The following is a 27,523-nucleotide window of genomic DNA, read 5'->3' on the forward strand; positions in this document are numbered from 1 at the left end:
ATTTAGTCTTGGAGATGTGAGAAACGGCTGGGAGTGAAAATGAAAATTTCACTACTTCAGCAAGTTAGGAACTGCAGAGACAGTGAAGGTATAGACAGCCATCTAGAATGTTACAATGAAAACGAAGATTTGAAAGTTGCAACAGTTTCTAATTCTCATCAATCACATACACTTGTATGGCCGTTAGAAATTACACTGTGCTGAGAGCAAACAGTTTTAAAATAGTGTCAGTTGGATACGCTTGTGTTATGTTATTCATTTGGGCTGACTGATGCCAAATTAGAAAGTAGTGCTTTTGGACATGACTTCATGCAGGAAGGCAGACCATTATCTGCACTGATCTTGTTCATTTACGGTCAATCAAAAGAACACAGCTACATACACTATATGCATGCTTTTCATGATAACAATTAGGAATTAATGCGCAGTTTTATAATACTGTCATAATATTGGTAAAATTAGTTCAGTGTTTCATTTAAATGCATAATTTTTTACTAAGTTAAACAGTGGTTTGTCTTTTTAAAACTCTTTCCATGAAACTTCAACTAATTATAGAACATAGAACATAGAATAGTACAGCACAGTACAGGCCCTTCGGCCCACAATGTTGTGCCGACCCTCAAACCCTGCCTCCCATATAAGCCCCCACCTTAGATTCCTCCATATACCTGTCTAGTAGTCTCTTAAACTTCACTAGTGTATCTGCCTCCACCACTGACTCAGGCAGTGCATTCCACGCACCAACCACTCTCTGAGTAAAAAACCTTCCTCTAATATTCCCCTTGAACTTCCCACCCTTTACCTTAAAGCCATGTCCTCTTGTATTGAGCAGTGGTGCCCTGGGGAAGAGGCGCTGGCTATCCACTCTATCTATTCCTCTTATTATCTTGTACACCTCTATCATGTCTCCTCTCATTCTCCTTCTCTCCAAAGAGTAAAGCCCTAGCTCCCTTAATCTCTGATCATAATGCATACTTTCTAAACCAGGCAGCATCCTGGTAAATCTCCTCTGTACCCTTTCCAATGCTTCCACATCCTTCCTATAGTGAGGTGACCAGAACTGGACACAATACTCCAAGTGTGGCCTAACCAGAGTTTTATAGAGCTGCATCATTACATCGCGATTATTAAACTATCCCTCCACTTATGAAAGCTAACACCCCATAAGCTTTCTTAACTACCCTATCCACCTGTGAGGCAACTTTCAGGGATCTGTGGACATGTACCCCGAGATCCCTCTGCTCCTCCACACTACAAAGTATCCTGCCATTTACTTTGTACTCTGCCTTGGAGTTTGTCCTTCCAAAGTGTACCACCTCACACTTCTCCAGGTTGAACTCCATCTGCCACTTCTCAGCCCACTTCTGTATCCTATCAATGTCTCTCTGCAATCTTTGACAATCTTCTACACTATCTACAACACCACCAACCTTTGCGTCGTCTGCAAACTTGCCAACCCACCCTTCTACCCCCACGTCCAGGTCGTTAATAAAAATCACGAAAAGTAGAGGTCCCAGAATAGATCCTTGTGGGACACCACTAGTCACAATCCTCCAATCTGAATGTACTCCCTCCACCACCACCCTCTGCCTTCTGCAGGCAATCCAATTCTGAATCCACCTGGCCAAACTTCCCTGGATCCCATGCCTTCTAACTTTCTGAATAAGCCTACAGTGTGGAACCTTGTCAAATGCCTTACTAAAATCCATATAGATCACATCCACTGCACTACCCTCATCTTTATGCCTGGTCACCTCCTCAAAGAACTCTATCAGGCTTGTTAGACACGATCTGCCCTTCACAAAGCCATGCTGACTGTCCCTGATCAGACCATGATTCTCTAAATGCCTATAGATCCTACTTCTAAGAATCTTTTCCAACAGCTTTCCCACCACAGACGTAAGGCTCACTGGTCTATAATTACCCGGACTATCCCTACTACCTTTTTTGAACAAGGGAACAACATTCGCCTCCCTCCAATCCTCCGGTACCATTCCCGTGGACAACGAGGACATAAAGATCCTAGCCAGAGGCTCGGCAATCTCTTCTCTCGCCTCGTGGAGCAGCCTGGGGAATATTCCGTCAGGCCCCGGGGACTTATCTGTCCTAATGTATTTTAACAACTCCAACACCTCCTCTCCCTTAATATCAGCATGCTCCAGAACATCAACCTCACTCATATTGTCCTCACCATCATCAAGTTCCCTCTCATTGGTGAATACCGAAGAGAAGTATTCATCGAGGACCTCGGTCACTTCCACAGCCTCCAGGCACATCTTCCCACCTTTATCTCTAATCGGTCCTACCTTCACTCCTGTCATCCTTTTTTTCTTCACATAATTGAAGAATGCCTTGGGGTTTTCCTTTACTCTACTCACCAAGGCCTTCTCATGCCCCCTTCTTGCTCTTCTCAGCCCCTTCTTAAGCTCCTTTCTTGCTTCTCTATATTCCTCAATAGACCCATCTGATCCTTGCTTCCTAAACCTCATGTATGCTGCCTTCTTCCTCCTGACTAGATTTTCCACCTCACTTGTCACCCATGGTTCCTTCACCCTACCGTTCTTTATCTTCCTCACCGGGACAAATTTATCCCTTGCATCCCGCAAGAGATCTCTAAACATCGACCACATGTCCATAGTACATTTCCCAGCAAAAACATCATCCCAATTCACACTCGCAAGTTCTAGCCTTATAGCCTCATAAGTTGCCTTTCCCCAGTTAAAAATTTTCCTGTCCTCTTTGATTCTATCCTTTTCCATGATAATTATAAAGGCCAGGGAGCGGTGGTCACTGTCCCCCCAGATGCTCACCCACTGAGAGATCTGTGACCTGACCCGATTCATTACCTAGTACTAGATCTAGTATGGCATTCCCCCTGGTCGGCCTGTCCACATACTGTGACAGGAATCCATCCTGGACACACTTAACAAATTCTGCCGCATCTAATTCCTTGGAACTAATCAGGTGCCAATCAATATTAGGGAAGTTAAAGTCACCCATGATAACAACCCTGTTATTTTTGCACCTTTCCAAAATCTGCCTCCCAATCTGCTTCTCTGTAGCTCTGCTGCTACCAGGGGGCCTATAGAATACCCCCAGTAGAGTAATTGCTCCCTTCCTGTTCCTGACTTCCACCCATATTGACTCAAAAGAGGATCCTGCTACATTACCCACCCTTTCTGTAGCTGTAATAGTATCCTTGACCAGTAATGCCACCTCTCCTCCCCTTTTTCCGTCCTCTCTATCCCTTTTAAAGCACTGAAATCCGGGAATATTGAGAATCCATTCCTGCCCTGGTGCCAGCCGAGTCTCTGTAATGGCCACTACATCATAATTCCATGTATGTATCCAAGCTCTCAGTTCATCACCTTTGTTCCTGATGCTTCCTGCATTGAGGTTCACATATTTCAGCTCTTCTACCTTACCGACTTTACACCATTTATTCTGCTTCTCTTTCCTCAAAGCCTCTCTGTATGTTAGATCTGGCTTTACTCCATGCACTTCTTTCACTGCTCTATCGCTCTGGGTCCCATCCCCCTCGCAAACTAGTTTAAACCCTCCCGAACCATGCTAGCAAACCTACCTGCAAGGATATTGCTCCCCCTCGAGTTCAGGTGCAACCCATCCAATCTGTACAGGTCCCACCTTCCCCAGGAGAGATCCCAATGATCTAAAAATCTAAAACCCTGCTCCCTGCACCAACTCCTCAGCCACGCATTCAACTGCCATCTCCTCCAATTCTTACCATCTCTGTCACGTAGCACTGGCAGCAATCCTGAGAACATCACCCTTGAGGTCCTGTTCTTCAGCCTTCTGCCTAATTCCCGAAACTCACACTTCAGGACCTCATCCCTCTTCCTGCCTATGTCGTTGGTCCCAACATGTATCACGACTTCTGGTTGCTTTTTCTCTCGTACCAGGATGTCGTGCACCCGGTCAGAGACATCCCGGACCCTGGCACCCGGGAGACAACAAACCATGCGGATGTCCTTCTCACGTCCACAAAATCTCCTGTTTGGGACAGCCACTTAATTGGGCAAAAATGTACTGGTCCCGAAGTGTCCCAATTAACTGGAATCCATTGTATATTTGCTGTAATTTATATATTTATTTCTTTATATGTTAATATTCATTATTTGATATGATATCATTAAATACAACCTTGCAGTTTATCAGCGCCAAACCATGCTCACTAATTTTGTTGTTTCCTCGGTAAGGATTCAAGTTCCTGAATTCAGATTGATCTAAATCTCTTTAAAACTTTGCATAGAATTCTATTCTATTTTGATTACTGTCAGATTATTAAATCACTTCTCATTGTTGTGTAGTTTTAATTTGAATGCTTGCACCACACTCCTTAAAACAGCTAAGGGGAAAGGGAGCTGACTTTTGTACGTGTAATAGTTGTATTTAAAGCAAATCCTTGATGGGTTCATTGTTGTGATTAGCTACCACTGCTGATCTCTGAGTGCCTGACTGTTGACAAAGGTCATAAGCATGGAACAGCTTTGAGAATGAACCCACTCTGTCACTCATAGACCATTGGTTTTTATATTTGTATTTCTATAACAATATTCTACCAACGGAAAGGAGCTCCTCAAATTTGATGAATTGCTGTTTTTGTCAATATTAAGCCAAGATCGAATTTCAGTTTCATTCTTTTTGAAAACTATGAAGAATTTGAAGGTATTGGCAGACATCTTGAATTTTAGAATGAAAATGAAGACTTTAAGGCCGTAACAATATCCAACTAGTATCAATCACGTGCACTTGTGTGGCCATTAGAAACTGCAATGTGCTTAGAGCGAAGTTTCAAAATAGTGTCAGTTGCATGTGCTTGTGTTATATTATTCGTTTGGACCAACTGATGCCAGATCAACAAATGGTGATTTTGGACATGACTTCATGCAGGAAGGTAGTCCATTATTGAGACTGGTTTTACAAACTTATTCTAAGCCATACAAAGCCAGACCTGATGGAAGCACTGTGATCGTTAGAAGCAGATTGAAGAGCCAGGAGGGAAGGATACTACTGAGTAGTCTTATACAGTGGCTCTCAGAGCATTCCTTTGACAGTGTTGACCTCACGATGAATCACTGCTGTTTGGTGGATGAAGGCAATTGGTATGGAGATAACAAGTCACTAAAACACAGGTACTCAATTACAAATACTACTCTGATGCTTTGGATTATAATAAGAATAAGCTGTCTAATTTCATGGTCTGTCAATTTTGAGAATCTCCACTCAGTGCTCAACCAAAAAGACCCTTCACTTAATTAAGATAAAAAGTAAAATGAATGCTTTATTTGACATAACTACTCTGTTTAAAGGAAATTTAATTTAGAACTTAGACTCTGATGAATAGTGTTTTTATGTGTATAGTTGCGATAGCTTTCTATTTGGTTTAATTGTCCTACCTCCTCGTGGTGTTTCATTTCTGGCCAAGGGAAGCTAAGGCCCTTTTTAAGTGGGGTATTTAGATGTCCATGCTGGGTGCCTGGGGTGAGCTGCTGTCCTGGGAAGGCTGAATTCTTCCTTCTGCGTTTCAAAATACGCATCAACTTTTCTGATACAGATTTAAGGACATTGTTAAGGACCTTACCCAATAGTGAGAGGAGACATCTTGACAAAGGAGAAGACTTGTAAAATCTGTAGTGCTATTGGAATTTTCACAAGACTGTGTGCAGAATCTGCCCTAATCCAGATTGCACTTCAGATTCATGTGATCTCAGCAGCGCATCTCTTGATGTATGGGTGGGTGGTGGTGTAAACTGTTCAACAGAGACTTTTAGACCATAAGACCATAAGACAAAGGAGCAGAAGTAGGCCATTCGGCCCATCGAGTGGTTATTGTGTTATTTACATGGAGAAGAAATTATTTGGTCTAACTGGGTAGGTATTGAACCAAGCTGAATGCTTCCCTCTTGATATCCCCTTCCATTCTTTCAGGTTGTACTGCTGTGTGGAGTTGTGCTGCACTGTGTTGGCGCAGTAGACCACGTGTACCTCAGGCCATGTTCAGCAGTAACCTTTGTTCTTTAGGAACAACTATCTGGTCCAGGAGAGCTCAGCAAAGCTTTGTGTTCCTGCTTCCTCAGTAAGGTGCTGCTGCTCCTGAAAAGGATAACAATTGATCGAATAGTTAATAGTCCCTTATTACAGTATGGAAGGAAGTTTTTCATTGAACTTGTACCAGCTCTCTATCAGAGAAATTCATTCAGAGAGTCATAGGGTTGTCCAGTACAGAAGTGACCCCTTCAGTCCAGTCATGTCTATGCTGACTTTTTGCTCATTTACACTAATCTCATTTGCCCATATTATGCTTTACTTATTTAAATGCTTGTCGAAATCTCTTAAGTATAGTGATTGTATCTAACTTGACCGCTTCCTCTGGTAGTGAGTTCAAGATATTAACAAGTCTGTGTTTAAAAAAAGCTTTCCTCTCAAATCCCCTTTAAACTCCTTCCTCTCACTTTAAATTCCTTATTTTTGTTAGTCAAACTCTATTACCCTCTTTCCACAATCTTGCAATTTTTCTTCCTTTCATGTACTTTTTGAGTTCATATTTGAATTCTTCAATTGAGCCTTCCTCCGAACGAGACATTTAGACTCAAATCAGAGACATTTTCCACATGCCACTCAGGATTCTTTTGCCTGTCATATCAATTTTGGGTTGCCTATTTCTTGACCCCTTTATCAATAAGAATAATTTCTCTCTGTGCCATTCATGAATTTAAATACTTGCAGTTGATTTTCTTACAACCTTTACTTATTCCATGCTGGAGAACCCTAGCCTCTCTATCCTCTCCAGGTAGCTAACTCCCTCAACCCTGAAATCATTTTGATCTCTTCCGCCATAGCATTTGCATCTAAAATCTGGTGCTTGGAATTGGGCTTTTTCAACCGGTCCTGCCATTTTTAATGCATATTGTATATGTGTCTTGGTTTTGTACTTCAGGTTTGTACCCTCTGGTTCAAACTACGTATTCCATAATGTAATACTTTTATTTCACTTTCATACATTTCTCAGCAACAATACTAATTCTACCAACTTGTCGGTGTGCCCCTGAAGTATATCACAGTTTGTTATGTTTTGTGTTGTGTGCAAGTTTGGAACATTTATCTTCTCCACTAAAGTCCAAATACTTTAAGAACAGTGGTACTAGTATTGACACTTGCAGAACTGTAATATAAATATTTATATAAAAAATGACCTTTCACTACTATTCCCAGTTTTCTATTACTTAGCTAGTTTTCTATTTATGCTGCTAAAGCCTCTGTTATGCTTGTTTTTGGGTACTTTATCAATTGCCTTTTGGAATCACATTTCCCTGGGTGACATCTTGTTTCAACAAAATATTCCATCAAGTTAGTTGGGCATGGTTTTCTTTTAACAATTTAATAGCTATTCAAATGCTGTTCAACTAACTTCTCGGTCTATCCCAGATTATTGCTTCTAGAACTTCCCCACTAAAAAGGTTAAACAAACTGGTCTGAAGGGGTGTAACCCTTCACCAGTTTTTGTTCACTGGGATATCATCATTATTATGAGCTGTGATCTTTGATGTGGCCAATCATGGTCTTATCCATAACCATGGTTGTTCTTGGCAAGTTTTTCTACAGAAGTGGTTTGCTATTGCCTTATGGGCAGTGTCACTGGTATATAGCCTTTGCAATTTTCCATAACACGTGTACCACCCCTGAATGTATAGTTGTTTGAGAAATTATGATCAGCATTTCTGACAAGGGTGAAGCTTACCAGAATTAACGATTTATCTGCTTTAACTACAATTCACCTTTCTTCCCCATATTAATTTTTGACTTCTCCCAAATCTCACTTCCATTTTCTGTTGCTGAGACTCCAGTAGCATCATTTTCCAGTCTGAGGACTTTGTGAAGTGCTCATTTTGGGCTTTGATTAACCTGCTTCTCTTGTAATGCTTTTCCTGTTTATATACCTGTGGAATATATTTGAATTCCTTTTTTAAATTTTCAGTATTTTCTCATGATGTTAGCCTCTCATTTCATTTTTTACATTTCCTTCTGAACTTCCTGTTAGCAGCCTGATTCCCAATTGTGCTGACAGCCTTTGCTCCTGTTGTCCCTGCCTTATTTTCCCTCCATCCTTTTGGTCAGCCTGGAAGCTCTGACCACAGTGTTCGCTCATCTTTCTCGCTCATGGGAATTTACCTGGACTTTAGCTAATATGTTTTCACCTGATTTGCCTCCCATTATTTAAGTACACTTTTGTTTCCCAGCATACATAGAATATAGATCAGTATAGCACAGTACAGGCCCTGTAGCCTCTGATCTTTTAACCAACTCCAAGATCAATCTTAACGCTTCCCTCTCTCATAGCCCTCCAGTTTTCATTCATTCATGTGCCTCTCTAAAAGTCTCTTAAATGTCCTAATGTATCTGCCTATGACACCACTCATGGCAATGCATTCCATGTACTTACATGTAAAAATCCTACCACTGACATTCTCCTATACTTTCCTCCAATCACCTAAAAAATTATGCCCTCTCATATGAGCCATTGCTGTCTTGGGATAAATGTGTTGGCAGCCCATTCAATTGAAGCCCATTAGCATCTTCGACATCTCTATCAAGTCACCTTGTTTCCTACTTTGTTCCAAAGAGAAAAGCCGAAGGTTGCTCAATCTCTCCTTACGAGACATATTCACTAAACTCAGCAGCATCCTGGTAAATCTCCTCGGCACTCTCTCTACAATTTCCACATCCTTCCTGTAATGAGCTGACAAGATGCTAACACAATGCTAATTGTGGCCTAACCAGAGATTCAGTATTACCCCGCGGTTCATGAACTCAATGCCCGATGATGAAGGCCAACATAACATGTACCTTTTTTTGGCGTGTGCCTGCGTGCGTGCGAGTCTGTGCGTGCGCGTCTGTGTGTGTCCGTGATGATGTCTTTTTCATGGCTTTTTACAAGACGCGGAACGAGAGAGAGAGAGACTGTGCGGCCCGCCACTCCTCACACAGACATTTTTCGCAGTATTTTCCCTTTTATTTTTTACAAGGTCGAGTTGCGATCTCGACTCTCAACACAGCACGGATGGAAAGCGTACTCGGGAGCGGACCTGACTGGTTTCAAACCTGGGAACCTCCGCTCCCGGGTCCAGCGCCGATGTCATTGCGCCACCAGCCGGCCCAATGTGTGCCTTCTTAACAACTCTGTCAACTTGCACAGCATCTTTGAGGGATCAATGGACATGGACCCCAAGATCCTTCTGCTCCTCCACAGTGCTAAGAAACCTTGTACTCTGCCTTCAAGTTTGACCCCCCAAAGTGTATTATTTTACTGTTCTCCAGATTGTATTCCATTTGCCACGATGCAGTCGCTATTTACCCGGGCCAATTCCATTCTCATCCCATTGAAATTTAACCCTACTCCAGTTGATTACTGACAGATGGATGGAATCCATGCAACAGTCCAAAGTACAACTCTTTGACCCTTGGAAGAAATTTGTGAGGAGAATCTTGGTGATGATTTTCCCTCTGGCAAACAACAGATACTGTACTGCAATCAGATTTACCTTTTTTTTGGCAGATTGTCACACTTAGTGTGTCTCTGAAGTCCCTGAGTCATATTTTTCTTTTCCCAGAAATTAAGTTGTAAATTTGTGATTGAAGTTCTTCACTGCCAAGTTTTAGAGCTTCAGTACTGAAGCATATGAACGTGAGATCTTATTGTTTTTTGCTGTCAAATAGCCTTTGTGACTTGCTGTTGGGCAGCATTGGTGATAACCTTGGACTGATAGTTTACTTGCACAATGGGGTTAAAGGTGCTTTAACATAGAAGTGGCTGATGAGTTAATGCATAATGTATCTTCATAAGGTTCTTGAAGCCATCTCCCTCCTTGTCATTTGTACTTTAACCACAGTGGACTTTAAATTGCTGGAAGGTGGGAGCTGAACTGAAGAGACGGAGGAAGGGGCGGTTTTGCTCACAAATAGAGAAAGCTTGTAGGCAGCATGAGAGGGAGGGATAGGCAGGTGATAGAGAAGGGACACACTCAGATTGATGGTTTGAGATGTGTCTATTTTAATGCAAGGAGTATCATGAACAAAGTAGATGAGCTGAGAGCGTAGATCAGTACTTGGAGCTATGATGTTGTGGCCATTACAGAGACTTGGATGGCTCAGGGACAGGAATGGCTATTTCGAGTGCCAGGCTTTAGATGTTTCAGAAAAGATGGTGGGAGGGAGGGAGGCAAAAGAGGTGGAGCGTGGCACCACTGATCAGAGATAGTGTCATGGCTGCAGAAAAGGAGGAAGTCATGGAAGGATTGTCTATGGAGTCTCTGTGGGTGGAAGTTAGGAACAGGAAGGGGTCAATAACTTTACTGCGTGTTTTTTGTAGGCCACCCAATAGTAACAGGGATATCGAGGAGTAGATAGGGAAACAGATCCTGGAAAGGTGTAATAACAGAGTTGTCATGATGGGAGATATTAATTTCCCAAATATCATTTGGCATCTCCCTAGAGCAAGGGGTTTAGATGGGGTGGAGTTTGTTAGGTGTGTTCAGGAAGGTTTCCTGACACAATATGTAGATGAGCCTACAAGAGGAGGGGCTGTACTTGATCTGGTATTGGGAAATGAGCCTGGTCAGGTGTCAGGTCTCTCAGTGGAAGAGCATTTTGGAGATAGTGAACACAATTCTATCTCCTTTACCATAGCATTGGAGAGGGATAGGAGCAGACAAGTTAGGAAAATGTTTAATTGCAGCAAGGGGAAATATGAAGCTATCAAGCAGGAACTTGGAAGTATAAATTGGGAGCAGATGTTCTCAGGGAAATGTATGGCAGAAATGTGGCAAATGTTCAGGGGATATTTGCGTGGAGTTCTGCATAGATGCGTTCCAATGAGACGGAAAGGATAGTAGGGTACAGGAAACATGGTTCACAAAGGCTGTAGAAAGTCTAGTCAAGAAGAAAAGAAAAGCTTACGAAAGTTTCAAAAAACTAGGTAATGATAGAGATCTAGAAAAATTAAAAGGCTAGCAGGAAGGAGCTTAAGAATGAAATTAGGAGAGCCAGAAGGGGCCATGAGAAGGCCTTGGCAAGCAGGATTAAGAAAAACCCCAAGGCATTCTACAAGTATGTGAAGAGCAAGAGGATAAGATGTGAGAGAACAGGACCAAATCAAGTGCAGTGGAAAAGTGTGTATGAAACCAGCGGAGGTAGCGGAGATACTTGATGAATACTTTGCTTCAGTATTCACTACAGAAAAAGGACCTTGGTGATTGTAGGGATGACTTGCAGCGGACTGAAAAGATTGAGCTTATAGACATTAAGAGAGAGGATGCGCTGGAGCTTTTGGAAAGTATCAAGTTGGATAAGTCACCAGGACCGGATGAGATGTACCCCCGGCTACTGTGGGAGGCAAGGGACGAGATTGCTGAGCCTCTGGCAATAATCTTTGCATCATTAATGGGGACGGGAGAGGTTCCAAAGGATTGGAGGGTTGCAGATGTTATTCCCTTATTCAAGAAAGGGAGTAGAGATAGCCCAGGAAATTATAGAGCAGTGTGTCTTACTCCGTGGTTGTTAAGTTGATGGAGAAGATCCTGAGAGGCAGGATTTATGAACATTTGGAGAGGCATAATATGATTAGGAATACAGGTGTCCCCCGCTTTTCGAACGTTTGCTTTACGAAACCTCACTGTTACGAAAGACCTACATTAGGACCCTATTTTCGCTTTCAGAAGGTGTTTTCACTGTTACGAAAAGAAAATTCAGCGCGCAATAAAAAATCAGCGCACGATAAAAGGCAGCGCGCCCCAAGCAGCCGCTCTCCCCCGGATTCTTGCTGGCATTGCTTAAACACGAGCCTGTGAGCAGCCATTTGCAAGATGAGTTCTATGGTATCGGAAAAGCCTGAAAGAGCTCGTAAGGGTGTTACACTTACGGTAAGACTAGACATAATTAAGCGTTTTGATCGTGGTGAACGAAGTAAGGTCAACATGAGTTTGGCTTGTGGAAGTTGACGAAGATGATGTTGAAGAGGTTTTGGCATCCCATCACCAAGAACTGACAGATGAAGAGCTGATGCAATCGGAAGAAAAAAGGATAACAATCGAAACCGAATGAGTAATGATAAAGTACGACTTTAATTTTGAAAGGGTACGTCGGTTTGGGGGATATTTGCAGGATGGTTTGAGTCCTTATTAAAGAACTGTGTGATAGAAAACTACGCGAGGCTCAGCAGTCAAGCAAGCCTTCCACATCAGCCACAGCAGACGATGAACCTCGACCTTCGACATCGAGGCGGGCAGTCATAGGAGAAGATGAACTGCCTGCTCTAATGGAAACAGGCGACCAGATGACACCCCAGTGTCTCACCACCCCAACCCCCAGGCCACGGACAGATTCCGATTCGCGGAGAGTGCAAAGGTAGCTGGGAGGCACACAGCACATCTTTAAGAAAAAAGCCGAAGTAAACATGCTAATTAATTAGGTGCCGCCAACACGTAATTGTTGGCCCAGATCAGAGACGACGCAATCGGAAATCGGCACTGATCTGGGCTGACAATTATGGGCGGCACCTAATTAATTAGCATGTTTGTTTTGGCTTTTTTCTTAAAGATGTGCTATGTACCTCCCGGCTACCGCTGGACCCCTGCGTTCTTCGCGGCAATGTATCGCTCAGCAGCCTGGAGGGTGAGTGGCCACTGCACCACCCAAACACCAACGGCTCAGTCTAACACACCATTATCAGTGTGCTCGGCACTGAACCAATTCCGGTAAGTGATACTACACTGTACATACATTATTTCTACTTTATATAGGCTGTGTATTTTTACGTGTTAATTGGTATGATTTGGCAGCTTCATAGCTTAAAGGTTACTGGAGAGCGCTTGCGCATGTTTTTGCCAACAGCGCTTGCGTGAGATTTTCTGGCGACAGCGCTTGCATGAGATTATCGCTACGGAGAACAGTTCAGTAATGATTGTGGAAAAGTATTTCTACTTTATATAGGCTGTGTATTTATCATATCATTCCTGCTTTTACTATATGTTACTGTTATTTTAGGTTTTATGTGTTATTTGGCATGATTTGGTAGGTTATTTTTGGGTCTACAAACGCTCACAAAAATTTCCCATATAAATAAATGGTAATTGCTTCTTCGCTTTACAACATTTCGGCTTACAAACCGTTTCATAGGAACACTCTACCTTCGGATGGCGGGGGAAACCTGTACATGGCTTTGTCAAAGGCAGGTCATGCCTATTGAGCCTGATTGAATTTTTTGACGATCTGACTAAACGCACTGATGAAGGTAGAGCAGTGGATGTAGTGTATATAGATTTCAGCAAGGTATTTGATAAGGTACCCCATGCAAGGGGCAAGGGTTATTGAAAAAGTAAGGAGACGTGGGATCCCAGGTACATGGAGTTTAGAAAAGTAGAGGGTTATGGGTAACCGTAGGTAATTTCTAAAGTAGATGTTCGGCACAGGATTGTGGGCCAAAGGGCCTGTATTGTGCTGTTGTTTTACTATGTTTTTATGTTTCTGTGTTAAATTGCGAGTGAGGATCAGTTTGTCATGTAGTTGTTTGATATTTCCAGGATTTGGTTGGAAGGGTTCATAACACTAGTGTACAAGTTCTGAATTAGAATGAACTAAAAGATCATGAAATATTTATGCATCCTATAAAGGATGATCATTGTTGAAGTCAAAGCTCCAACTTAAGAATACTGTTCTTCATAGAATTACCAATCCAGAAGGTGGTGTGCAAACTGCCTTGTTCTTTGATTCAGGAAGATGGATAGAAGATGACAGAAATCATGCAGTCATGTTGCAGGGTGTGGGGAGGCAAGGAAGAAGCAGTAAACAAGGACATTTGACTCTGAATCTGGAGTATGTATGTTCATGGTTCATGAATGTATATGTGTAAGTACTGAGAGCAACTTGCAAGCAAGCAGCAAAGCCTCGTATTCAGTCGTCTTCCAGCTGTTTGCCATTGGACCAAGTTCTTGCTCTGTCAAATCTGTGTGGTACCTGGTGTGAAATGACCATCTAGTGTTCAGAGAATGCACAGGCACATACCTCCACTCTTCATCCTGAGGTTTGGAATCTGAAATGTCAGGGCTCTAATGTATGGCCTCAAGGGTGACAGACCTGCTGTCGTAGTCCAGGAAACGGATTGTTCATATTTGACATTACCATGTTGAGTGAGACAAGATGGGCAGAAGGTGACCAGCTAGGTTTGCTGAAAGAGACGTTATTTCCTCTGTTAAACTAGATTGTTGGTAGTTGCTTAAATTTGACCGACCTATTGCTACTGTTATTATGTTGTTTGTTATTTTAAGATGTTGGGCAAAGATGAGAAAGGATGGGCTGAATAAATTTGTTCTGAATGACTAGTTTCTGTTATTTCCAGTGATGTGCTTTTGTATTAATGGTCAAACTTGACAAATAGTCATTTCTCATTTTGTCAATTATTTTTTTACTTTCTTGTGCTGTATGGATTGAACGAAGCTTTCAAGGAAGCCCAAAATAGTTAAAACGGTAATATTTTTTGCAATGGAAGCAAACAAAAGTTCTCATCCCACAGTTTTAGCTTGGAGAATGACTGACTAATTCAAAACAAATATGCATACATTAAAGAACTGTGCAGAGTCAGGAGTAGGTTAGTTCACAATGATTTAATTCTATCCAGCTATTCTGTAGGTATGCTGATCTGCAGCGTGATTTTATTTTCAGAGGAGGGAACAAACTCAAGCTAAAATACTGCACAGCTGACCTAGTCAACAAATTATAGGACATGTGATACAATTAGGATGTTATCCTGAGGACCGAGTTGCAAATCTATAGCTCTCACAACAAATGACTTGACATATTACAACCAATTACATGGCATCGGCATGGGGTTCAGAGCAGCATGGTAATCGATCATAGAGTTGTGAATAGCTTGGCACTTCTTTTGCTTTCCAATTGTGTAGAGGGCAAGGCATTCAGCCAGAAGAAGGATATTGATGGCAGTGAAGCCTATGTAACGTCCAACAGGGTGGACCTGATGACTGATGATGTGGCCAAAATTTTATTTGCCTCTGCAGCTGAAGTCATAAAGAAATTAAGTTGGTTCTTGCTTGGCTTGTCAGATTCTAAATGGGGACCTGTTAAAATAACTACCAAGAGATGGAAACTTTATATATATAAAAAGCAAAACCTTTGAAACAAGTTTGAGTAACTTGGAGAAGCTAAGGTATTTGGAGAGGTAATGATAATAAATACACATGAAGCTTGGGGCCGGTTGGAACATGAAATGTGGTTATAGAATGCATACATTTTGGAAACTCATGAATGCAGAAAAATATTGCCAAATCTTTTTTTTTTGTGAATTGGAAGTCAAAAGATTCCATAGGCTAAGTAGTTATGTCTAAAATGTCTACAATAATTCAGCAGACACCTGAATCCAATTTGAAGAAACAGAGGGAGAGCATCATAATGTGAAAACTGTTGGATAATATTAGTAACTCAGTTGTATGGAAGAAGGAAAAACAGGTGAAAACTACTGAACAAATAAGAAACTATAATGAACAATTTCTTTGGGACATGGTGCACTTGGCTGTCTTGCAGATGTGGACAGTATCTACCAGATAGCCCACTGGAAGATTAAAATCTGTTTCAGCATGAGAATGGGGAACAACAGTCATTGCAGAGATCAGCACTGAGAACTGTCAAATGGCTTTGGGGTCTTAGTACTGGGGCTAGAAGGTTAGGTGTCTTTTGAGGGATTGAAACATGAGTGCCCCAGAGCACAGTTTTTTCAGTTCACAAATGAAATCCAACTGAGTCCAGAAAAATCATGATGGAGAATGTTGACATTCTGGGTTATAGTGACTATAGAATATTCCAAAGTGTAGTTTAAAAGAAAATCAGTTGAGAGTTATTATGGTGAACATGTGGAAATTTTGCTTGATATAAAATTATAAGACATTGTCAGAGGCCAGCATAAGGCATTTAACCTTGTGTTAACCCTTGAAGATTGTAACTAAATCAGCATATGGCCAAAACTCTGATTTAACTTGCATATCCTCCAGTTTCAAAGATTGTACAGGAATAATTCATGAGCCCAACTAAAATGAAGTGAGGGAAAATTTTTCATTGTCACCCAGTTTTGTTTCAATAGTGTCTTGATAATATGGTAGAAAAACATCTTTATAGATTGTCTTGAGGGTGTCTGTTGCAGACATTTTGTAAGAATTGTATCTTTGGCAAATAATACGTTGCTTGCTCATTCACCTGGAGATCTGTTGCATCTGACAGAGTTAATTAGTGGATGTGGGATGTAATGGTGGACACCCCAAGGGAAATGTCATTGCTCTGCCTACTTAAAGGAATTAAAGTATTGTTTGAAAGAACCTGAGAGGGTACCTTCATTTGACAGTTGTAACAGGCTGAATTGTGCATGATGGCATGATTCCAGTTGGTGATTTTTTTTTGATACTTGGGATTCTGGTGAATGCCAGTTTTAGCTTGATGCAGTTCTCTGGGATTGTACTCAGAAGAGCAAAATGTTTTTTTTCTTGTTTCACTTCAGTTACAGTAATGTTCCTGCACAGACTGTGTCATTGCTTTGAGGCATTCCGAGTTAAAAGCTTTCTTTGATCCATGCATTAGACTTGGTCAGAGCTAATGTTAAACAAGTTGGAATCCTGGGATTAGCAGAAAGCACCTTTGGGACTCTCTTGCAAAATTCCTGGAGGATAGGTCCTTGAAATTAAAAACATGGCCCTTCAATAAATAAACACGTGGAATGACATGAGTAATTTTGTTTCAAGCAATGTTCAAATGAATATGTCAACAAAGTCCAAAGTCATTATATAGGTGAATAAAATTTGAGGGGAGAGCCTTTTTTGCTTTGTTTGAGGCCACTCATTGTAGTCCCTGGCTCTCACAGATGAATCTTGCAGTCATCCTTAATTTTGCCATCTTGAGCTATTTTATAAATGATCATCAATTTACGCTCAGCTTAGATATGGACTAAGGTGAATTTTCACTTGCTGCTTTTCTGTCAAGCTGACAAAACTGTCTGTATTTTCCTCTATACTAAAATTTTGGTCCTTACTATTGACACCACAGTATTTCCATTACCATATGCAAATTTCTTAATCATGCTCCCTACTTTTAGCTCTGAACCATCAAAATATACGACACAATGTGGACAAACTGCTGCGGAGCACATTGATTGCTGTCACTGTACCACAGTACTGTGCTAAATTCTTAGGCACCCTTGATTTTTTTTAATATAAATCTTGTTTTAGATGTTTATTTTTTGTTTTCTCTATTAATGTGTCAGAAAAGAATATATTTTAGATTTCCAAATGTTCATTTTCCAAAAAAATTAGAGAAATTTTTGTATTTTGTTAACGAAAGCAATATATTAAGTAACAGACCACTTTTAAAATAAAACCCTGATTACTTTGTGGCCCAGTACATGATTAAACAAAGACAACAAACAGATACTAATGATCAATGACAATGAGTTCAATGAGCTAAACTGATTAACTGAAACTGGTGTAGAAGGAATCAAACTGGGTGAAGGACAACCAAGCTAAAAGGTGAGGTGTCACAGATGTGACAGTTTAACCTTCAAATCGTCGATTCTTACACCACTGCAAGAGTTAGCCTAGCAACTGGACACAAGGTAGTCATCCTGCAACAGCAAGGTCTCTCCCAAGCAGAAATTTTGCGGTAGACGGGAGTTTCAAGATGTGCCGAAGTTCTTCCGAAGAAGCACAAAAAAAAAGCAAGGCTGAGGACCAGTAACACAATGGTTGACCATGGAAACTGAGTGCAGCAAATGAGTGATACATCAAATGGATGTCCCTTCTAAACCTGCTATCAGCTCTGAATTCACAGAAACCACTGCAACACAGTAGAGCCCTCTATAGTCTGGAGAAACCTTGTCAGAAGTGGCCTTCATAGAAGAGTCACTGCCAAAAAACCATGAGACTTACCTGCGCACAACACAAGGACTGGGATGTTGAACAATGGCAGCAGGTGCTTTGGACTGATGAGTCAAAACTTGAAATTTTGGCTCAAACAGGAGGCAGTTTGTAGAAGAGCTGGAGAGGACTAGATGGATGAGTGCCTGCAGCCAACAGTGAAGGATGATGGAGGTTTTCCCTGCAGGTTTGGGGCAGCTTTTCTGCAAATCAGGTTGGTGATCTGGTCACAATTAATGGAATCCTTAATGCTGAGAAGTACAAGCAGATTCTCATCCATCACACTATACTATCAGGGATGGGCCTGATCAGTCTGAACTTCATTCTGCAGCAGGACAATGACACCAAACACACGGCCAAGGTCATAAAGAACTATCTTCAGTGAAAAGGAGAACAAGGAGTTCTGCAACAGATGGTATGGCCTCCACAGAGTCCTGATCTCAGCATCATCGAGGCTGCCTGGGATTACCTGGAGAGACAGAAGCAACTGAGAGAGCCAAAGTCTGCAGAAGAACTGTGGCAAGTTCTCCAAGATGCTTGGAACAACCTACTAGCTGATTTTCTTATAAGTATACCGTCATGCAATTTTAAGAGGTTTGATATAGTTTTAAGGGCGGGGGGGGGTGTCACATAAGTATTGATTTGATTTAGGTTTTTTACTGTTTGCTGCTCTTCATAGTAAATTATTTGAAATTTAGAAACTTTTCATTATTTTTTTGAAAGCATCTTCGTTTTACAGATTTATTTTTACATGTGCTCAAGTCTTTTGCACAGTACTGCAGTTTGCCATATATCCTGCCCCTGGGTTACAAATGCCCAACTTTGGACACTCTGACATATGCACGAACTTGCAAAATATTATTAAGTTCAAAATCAGATTTAGCTGCACGCACTTGTTTTGATAAGTGGCAGAGCTAGTTTTCCCTCCCCCCCCCACCGCCATTTTAGTAACAGTTATTTTTCTTTACTATTCTTGTATGCTTTTGATGTCATTTGTTAAAATGCTGTGAAAGTATGCTTATCTTAACATACAATTTTTGTGTATTTTCTAACTTGGAAACAAAATAGATTTGTGGATGTCTGCAAAAAGAGAATTCATTTGTTATTTGGGAATGGCATGTATACATTTAGGACCCTGTCAAAAGCCTTGCTAAATTCCTGAAGACTGAAGACTCCATACTTTAAGTACCCATTCAGCCCAAATCTTGTGAAGGGAAGAGCATCTCACTTGTGTATCGACGATCCAGTATCTGACCTAGATACCATTGACCTGTCAGTGACTCAATAGTGGAATCTAGAGGGGTAGTCCTCTTGGTGATGATCTCACTTAGATTCTTTATACCCTGTTTCCCAGAACTCTTCAAAATTAAGAAGTTTAGTGCTGTTTTCTCATAAGATACATGATTCTAACAATATTAAACAGAATAATTAAGGTGTTGCAATCCTTGGCTCTTTACTACCAACATCAAGGCTGACTTGGTTTGAGAAGAAGGGGTTTGTTCTCAGTTTTGAGAGTGACCTGCACCTTAAATGAGTACAGCGTGAACTGGTAATGTAAGTTTTTCGGTTTTGACTTGAGGGTTCAAAAGAGCACGTTGGCATTACTTGTTCATCAGAAACTGGGAAGTTCTTTGCTTTTGCTGTACTGGTGATTCAGAGTTCTGTGCATCCACTCAACAGAGTGAGGGATTAAAGTTTACAAAACAATACCACTCAAGATCTGAAGAAATCAATTCAAAAGGAACTATCAGTTTCCATTTGAGGTTGTCCACTGGCGTCTAGCAGCTGTAATATTGCCAGGGAGCTGAGCAGCCTATCACATTGAAGAGTGTACTTCACATTTCTTTTGTTTTGAAATATTTGTGTAAAATAGTTTACAGCAGATACACAGAATTTTTAAGTTGATGTTTTCAAATCTGTGATTATGACATAGCGGAAACGCCGAAATTAATTTTGCAACAAAGCAAGATTTTTTTCAGGTTATTTTGCGATCAAAGCAGAGCAATGTCTTCAACTTATGCTAATTCAAATGACTTCCTTCAGTTTTATTGGTGGAAGCCAGTTTGTGAAGGGGGCTGAATCATTGAAATGAATTTCATGATTTTTCCATTGAACTCTACTCAGTGTGGAGAAATCGCTATCTGTTTCCCAAGGTTGCGGCAGCAACTGTTGATGGTCTTTCTGTCATTACTAACATAAATCCAGGCCACTGTTTTATCCTAAAATAGTGCAGCATGTCTTACTACTATTCTGTAATGTCAGCCTTTAAGCATGACGCATCTGATCACAATTGAATATTCTCATGGAAGCCCATTCTAATTAATTTTGTACTTTGAGATCTTCCTGTTGATTTATATTCATTTTTAATGGTATGGAAAAGAAAATTGTTATCACTTAGAGAAATGTTTGAACAAGCCAAACTTACTCTCAACTGTTCATATCAAAATGAACACCATTTATGGATGAAGTATAATACTTAAGAAGTAAATGAAGGCAGGTTACATTCGAGATGTTTCCCTTTTAATAGGTTAAAGAATTCCAGTGCATAAGCCAACAACAATTTTATTTTTAAATATATAGTAAGGTTAGGAGCTTGATGATTTTTCAAGCTGTGCTGGAAATCTTGCATGCATTTGCCATGGTTACAAATATTAGAAAATTATGATTCGGAACAAAGGACTGAAAATAGCAAACTCTCTAATAGGTTTATTTAGCTGGCAAAACAAACTTGTTACTTGACAGTTTGTTCTGTGGCTGCTTTATTGATTTGATTAAACTCCAGACATTATGCCTTTTCTGTACAAGTTTCAAAAGTAAAGGGAACAAAGTCCTTTTTCATTTTGTAAGCAATTTCATTGTAAAGATTTAATGTATTTTAGCAATTTATATGTTTATTCCTGAAACAGGATTGAAGGTTAACCATAATTTTAAAATCCTATTATATTTCCTGTAGCCACATGTGAAACAAAACACAAAATCAGCAGTAATCAGCAACCAGAGCATTTGCCATTTGAGTGAAGCCTGTTGGAATCAGAAACGTAGTGCTGATACTGAATGGTCTCAGTGGTGTAAGCTCAAGAGTGATGTCCGGTTCTGTACTTTGTGAAATTCTTATTAAGAATGAGTAGTTTATTTGAAACAGCATACCTGTAAAGATTTACATTGGTTTGTTGTTCAGGCCAGATTTTTGTTGAAGTGGCCCAGGGTGTGTCTGTTACTGTACATTGTTGGATTAGTATCTTGCAACTCTACACTGACTGATAAATCCTACCCTGGCATAGGTTTCGTAGAGAAACTGTGTACTATTTTGAAAACTGCAGGGAGCAGGTGAAAAATTAGAGGTATAATTTGCATACCGTCACTACATGTTTCAGGAAATTTTGTTGACAGACAAATTAAATTTGTCTCATTCATATGGGTCATAATTTCTGCACATTTAAAAAAATAATAATTTTTTATGAGCCAAATCTATCTATGTATACATAAAGCATTTGTGTGCTTTGTTCATTAGATCCAATGTGTTGGACTTGGCTGTCACATATTAGCTCATGCAAATTACTGTGATAGCTTTGAACTTGATTGGTTGAAATTCCTCGTTCATAAAACAGTGATAAATCACAACTAAATAGGCATAGCAGATACCAATCAACACCTAGGAAGTGCTAATGAAAACTATCAATAAGCAATTTCAAAAAAACCCACAAAAGAATTGACAGTGAGGTACAATAGTAAGAAGTAGATGAAATTGTTCCAGATGCTTTTTGATAGTTTTAAGATGAGGATTTATTGCTGTAAATAAATGCTGTAATAACATAATTTACAGTATGAACATGAAGATAATGAAGCTTAATTAAACAATTGTCCAGAATTTGCTGGAGAGTTACATTTATGTTGTGCATTGGGTTTTATTTCTTCATCTTTAGCTCTGGCTGATTTTGTGATGCAAATTGCAGGGCATAAATTTATAATGGTGTGGCAAGGTCACCGGAGCATTTGGGATTTTGGTGAATGACTGGCAATACTCTGATCTTAACCAATGAAATATAAGAACTTGTCTGGCTACTGAAACCGTGAAGTGACAGATTGAATATCTAATTTAAATGTTTATTAAAATAGGACTAAATTGCATACCTTTAGGATATGACATATAGACATTTAAACTAAGGCCGCTTCCTGCTCGGAGTTCTGATTGATTTTTAATTTGTACATGTTCAGGATCTAAAGGCAGCTGTTGCATACACATAGAGAATGTATATTTTATGTCAGTTCACAGCAAATGAAATATGACGATCCTGTTTACAAGCTAGTTATTAGCCAATGAGAATTTTGCAGTGAAGCAATTTTCTATCTGCTTTCTGTTAATTTAAAAAATTCTTCTTCAGTACTTACTTTAGTATGATCAACGCAAGAGATTCTGCAGATGCTAGAAAATTTTGTAAACTTTTCCATTTTATAATTTTTAAGTTGAACACATCTTTAATGTAAAGTTGATGTTGCATGAAAAGAATAATTAGTTTTAATTACTAACCTGTTTGAAGTGAAAGTCTGTTCGAAACATAAGCTATCACAAAAGAAGGTCCGTTACACTATGAGATAGCAGCCAACATGTCCAGCAGTAAGATTTTGTTTTACAATGCATCGGCTGTAATTTCTACATGCTCTTTGCTAGATTTCAAACTAATGGCATGCAGAGCAAATTTTACAACTCTTTTTTGACTTGCAATGAGAGGCACAAAATGTTTTTTTTAAATCCATTATTACGGGCAAGCACCATGAACTTGCTATTACTTCTGTCATCAACTTTTGGCTCAGTAACATTTCATATATTTAAAATGTGTCCAGGACTGTTTTCTTTCAAACCCAGGAGCACTTCATTCTTTCCAGAGCCGTTGCTAAATAAGGATTCTTTTTATAATTCCCAATATGAATCTATCTAAATGACCCAGACTGGCCTTTAATAAACGATTTATCTGTCCATCTATCCATCGAAACACCCCACTGACTATGCTATCTCTTGTATTGCTTTCAGACTTCTAGATTTGTCATGGATTATCTGCATCATTCCCTCAGCTGATCCTACTCACACCGTTTTAATATGTTGTGTATTAAGTGCTAATTATTTCAATAGTGGAATGCAATAAAATGCCATGATCATTTCCTTCTAAAATGTCACTATTGATTCGTTCATCCTTACCAAAAAGAATGTCAAACATTCACTTTTCTCAAAAAAATCTTAGCTTATTGTGCATGTACTGATTGTCAGAGGGTACTGTTATGAAACATGGTTTTTGGAAATATTCTCACCATAACAAAACCTGAAGGAAGGTCATTTTTGTTCAGAGAATTTGGGAAACAGGAAACGTGAAATGAAATTTTGTTATGAAGTTGCTTGCGTGTAATACTATTAGGTTTGTAATGCTGCTGTGTGGATTCAGAAACCAATCTGAGGGTAGCTTTCTTAACAAAATGTGGTGGATATTACTTTTTATGCTGCACTTACCTTAGTATATTCTGTGTAGTGATCAGTTTCCCAGTTTATTGACAACTTTCACATTGTATGCTCATGTTGCATTGCTAATGTATTTAGCACAACAGAAACATTTTTTAAAAAGCTGCCCTAATTGGTACATTTTAATAAAAGTAGACCGTGAGATTGTTAGGATCTTCATAAGAGGCTTTAATACTGAATGTAAAATTGTTTGTATATCATGTAGTCACCAAGGGAAAATCCTCAATTTAAAAGCTTCCAGTATTTAAAACTGTGAATTAAATAGTAATGAATTTAAACAGTCTGGTAATGAACTTAATATGAATTTAGCATCTTTATGTATAAGTTGCACAGTTATTAAATCAAAAACATTGTAATATAAATTTAATGACTAAACAAAATTTTGGTTTTTTTTTGTGGAACAGCCATAGATTCTGTTGTGGTTATTGTTTATTGACAGTGTTGTTGAAAATTAAATCCATTGAAAGTTCCACACATATGGTGTTCTTGGCATTTGATACAATCGCCTGTCAAATCAGACAAATGACAGCTCAGAAAGGTCATGAAGGTCAGATCTCCAGGAGGTCAAAAGCAGATAACAATGTGAAACTTGGAAAAACACTTAATCATGTTGGTTTTAAAGCACAGAGGGATTTTCTTTAATTTTTGTAACATATAGATTTTATACATCAATGGAGCATACTGGATTAAATTTCAAGGAGGATCTAATATTTAATCCTTTTGCTTTGTAATTTTCACAGTCATATGCTATCCTTTTGCTACAATTCAACCTGCTAATCTTAGAAATGCTATTTGTTTTATTGTTTTACAATGGGGATCATCAGAAAATATCATCATGACCCTGTAAATGAGGTGTCATCATTTAATCAACAAAATTAATTTCACTGAATCATTTTTAAATAGTTTAGAATTTCGAGATTATGAAAATACAAGCCATTGTATTCCTTTGTTCTGTAAATGCTTCAATTTTTGATCTACATTGTGTGATTTACAAAATGTGCAACGTGTTTGTTAAATGGAAGAACAGCACTCTACTGTAATAAAACATGAATATTCTGAAATGGAATTGCAATGACTATATTTGTACCTATGTAATCTATGTAAGGGAACTGTCAAAATTAAGAATGTCCATTGGAAACATAGTAGTTATCTTTGATAATATGTAAGGTCTGTCCAGTTTGTGTTTATAAATAGATTTAATATTAGTTACTGTGGAAAAATATAGTGCAGTTTTCTTCAGTTTACTTCAACATACATTTCATTGGTCATAACTGGGATATACAATGATTAGATTAGTTTGTAATGTGAGATATTGCACTGATATTTATTGTGATTTTATCTCAAACATTAAATTGTAATTGTTTTTCTATATTTATCTCAATGCATATCATAAACCTTTCTACAGCACACTTATGTGAGTTATAGTATTTTCTGCTTCATCAGCAGGAGCCTCAGGAGGAGACCAGGAGTATGATACCAAGGACGGACAACTGTTGGAAGACAGACACAGCATGACCAGTCAGGAAGAGAGAAACGAAGATGATGAAGACATGGAAGATGAATCAATTTACACCTGTGATAATTGTCAGCAGGACTTTGATTCACTGGCTGACTTGACTGAACATAGGGCACATCGCTGTCCTGGAGGTAATGTTAAATTAACTCAGCATTCTGGCTTGGGTGGACTGGTTAATTGGGTACAACTGATTAGATATTATTTTGTACAAATTTAGCTAAACATGTTTTAATTTATGGGTTTATCCTAAAATTCTAATTATAACATATTGAAATTTACTTTAATAATGGGGATTGTTGTATCTAAATGAAATTCTTAAGAGCATGGTCTGTGAATATAGTTTACCAGATATGAGTAGTGAATATTTTATGAAGCACTATAGTATAATGTACTATAAGAAGTTATCTAGTTAAACATGCAAATAAAAATTAAATTGTTTCACCACTTAGTAGTATAATTTCATGAACTCAAAATGTGGTCATTTGCTCTCGTGCGTGTAAAATTTATCTGTGTGGGTATTTCTTTCAGAAACTAATAAGCTGGTACGTGGTCTGCATAATTAATGTACTGTACAATATGTTTAAAAGAGAACCCAAAAATTGGATTCAGGGTACTTTTGCTTTCATTTTCTAAACAAAGACTCCCTTGTTTACCAACCTTCTGAAACATGAAATCATTTCCACAGCATATCATCCCTGTCGTGGATATCTATGTCAGATCTTTTGGTGTAATATCTACCTAACAGCATCATTCCTGCTCAAGATCAGACTACAATATTCTTGAGAGTTGTTCCTAATTAAAGGTCATGTTGAATGGAATTTCTTTCATGGCAGACAACTGGCTTAGTCACTTATTGGCTAAATCTCTTTAAATGCTACTGGATCCTTCAGTCTTTTGTCAAAATTGCTTACTACAGTCCAAGGAATTCATGGACTTCAGTAAGACAGGCGTCTTCTGTTCAACTGTTTTCATTTTATCTCCCTTTCCCAAGCCCCCCATCCCCCTCCCAAGTCAAATTTCCCAAGGATTTTACTAGCTAAGTCTCAAACTTGTACTTCTCATGTCCTCGTATCAAATTCAACTTGTCTATAAGATCTTTTCCCTATTCCCTAGCTTCTATGTTACTGACATTGATAAGTAATCCCTTTCTTTAGGTGCTGTTCACCATTTCTTCAAACCTGCATTCATAAGCCCACTCACCATAAACACACTTAAGACCCCTCTGTATTGACGAACAACTGGTCCATTTTTGCTCAAAACATTCTGGATACATTGTTTCCAACTTACTTTGAAGACAGCCAATTAGATTTTTATTACCTATCTGCAGTGTGGGAATGACCCTTAAAAGGCTACAACTGGTATCTTCATACACTAAAACCATGACATCTTGTAGATTAGTGTGTATCCTTTGTCCACTGTGCATTTCAAATACCGGTCCATCAGATGAAACTGCCATTGTCTAGTTCCCACTGATTGATTCAAAGCCAGAGCAGTGATGACTTGTGGCTTCCTAGTCTCAGACCATTATAAACCAGATTCATTTTGGTCTTCTATTTCTTACTATTTGCTATCTCTCCACAATTTTGTTTAAAAATTGTGCTAAGTTACATGGGTGTTGGGTCACCCTCACCAGTGCCTCATTTTATCCTTTGCCTTTGATTAGTTGTCTGATATCTAGTGCTGGTGGAACAAATATAAATCTCAAGTGATTTCCTTTAATATCTGCCAAAAACTCTTGTGTCTTAGCCATCCCTCTCCCTGACAAATATTGTAGTTGGGACCTTGGCATCTTTTTTGATCCTGAAGTGGGCTTCTGACTTCATAGCCAGTCCATCTTCAGAAATGTCTCAATAACTCTATTTACTACTGAGGATTGATTGCCAAAACCTTTGTTCTTGTCATTGTTGCACTCATATTTGACTATTCCATTACTGCCTGGCTTCTCATACTTTCTTCACTTTCTATTAACTTCCAAATCTTTGCTGCTCATATGCTCGCTGTCACCAACCCACATTCACCCTTACGCTTGCTGACTTTTGCATTAGTGCTTGCACCAGTAACAATTCAAATCTTTACATTGTTTCATCTCTTCTGTTTCTGTAACCTTCTCCAGTCCCATGATCTTCTGAGGTCCTGTATTCTTCTGCTTTTGCACCTTCTGTTGTTTAGTTGTTCTCCTGTTAGTTGAAATGTCTTTTATTATTCAGGCCCTGCATTTAGGGTCAGTATTCGTAAGTGTACAAATGTCTCCATATGTGGCATTGTAAAATTTAGTTTGTTGACCTCCCCATCATAGTTTGCTGATTTCCATTTACTCTGCCCCTACTTCGATTATTTGTTTTTAAACCTCTCAGCTATACCTTATTCATTCTCATGCATGGTAAAAATGAATGTCATTTTTGAAGAACCATTCTGCTGTTGAAGCCAGTATACAATGATGTCCTGTCGGTTACTGTGTGCTGGTAAATGGATGAAACCACTAAAAACTAAATCATCTGCTGGGCTTCAAGTGGGTAT

At 39.3% G+C, this 27,523-nt stretch overlaps 1 protein-coding gene across 7 annotated transcripts in view; it reads left to right on the forward strand.

Annotated features, from left to right (window-relative positions):
• Positions 1 to 27,523, forward strand: part of znf423 (zinc finger protein 423) — a 401,236-nt gene that overhangs the window by 122,292 nt on the left and 251,421 nt on the right. For 3 of the 7 annotated variants that reach the window (XM_063066903.1, XM_063066904.1, XM_063066908.1), the window contains one exon: positions 24,916 to 25,137. In XM_063066903.1, the coding sequence (XP_062922973.1) occupies positions 24,916 to 25,137 (222 nt within the window). The remainder of the gene's footprint in view (positions 1 to 24,915; positions 25,138 to 27,523) is intronic. The other 4 variants (XM_063066905.1, XM_063066909.1, XM_063066906.1 and 1 more) reach the window with 2 other exon arrangements.

This window comes from Mobula hypostoma, chromosome 14 (assembly GCF_963921235.1).
Source record: "Mobula hypostoma chromosome 14, sMobHyp1.1, whole genome shotgun sequence".
In the NCBI taxonomy this organism is placed as follows: Eukaryota; Metazoa; Chordata; class Chondrichthyes; order Myliobatiformes; family Myliobatidae; genus Mobula; species Mobula hypostoma.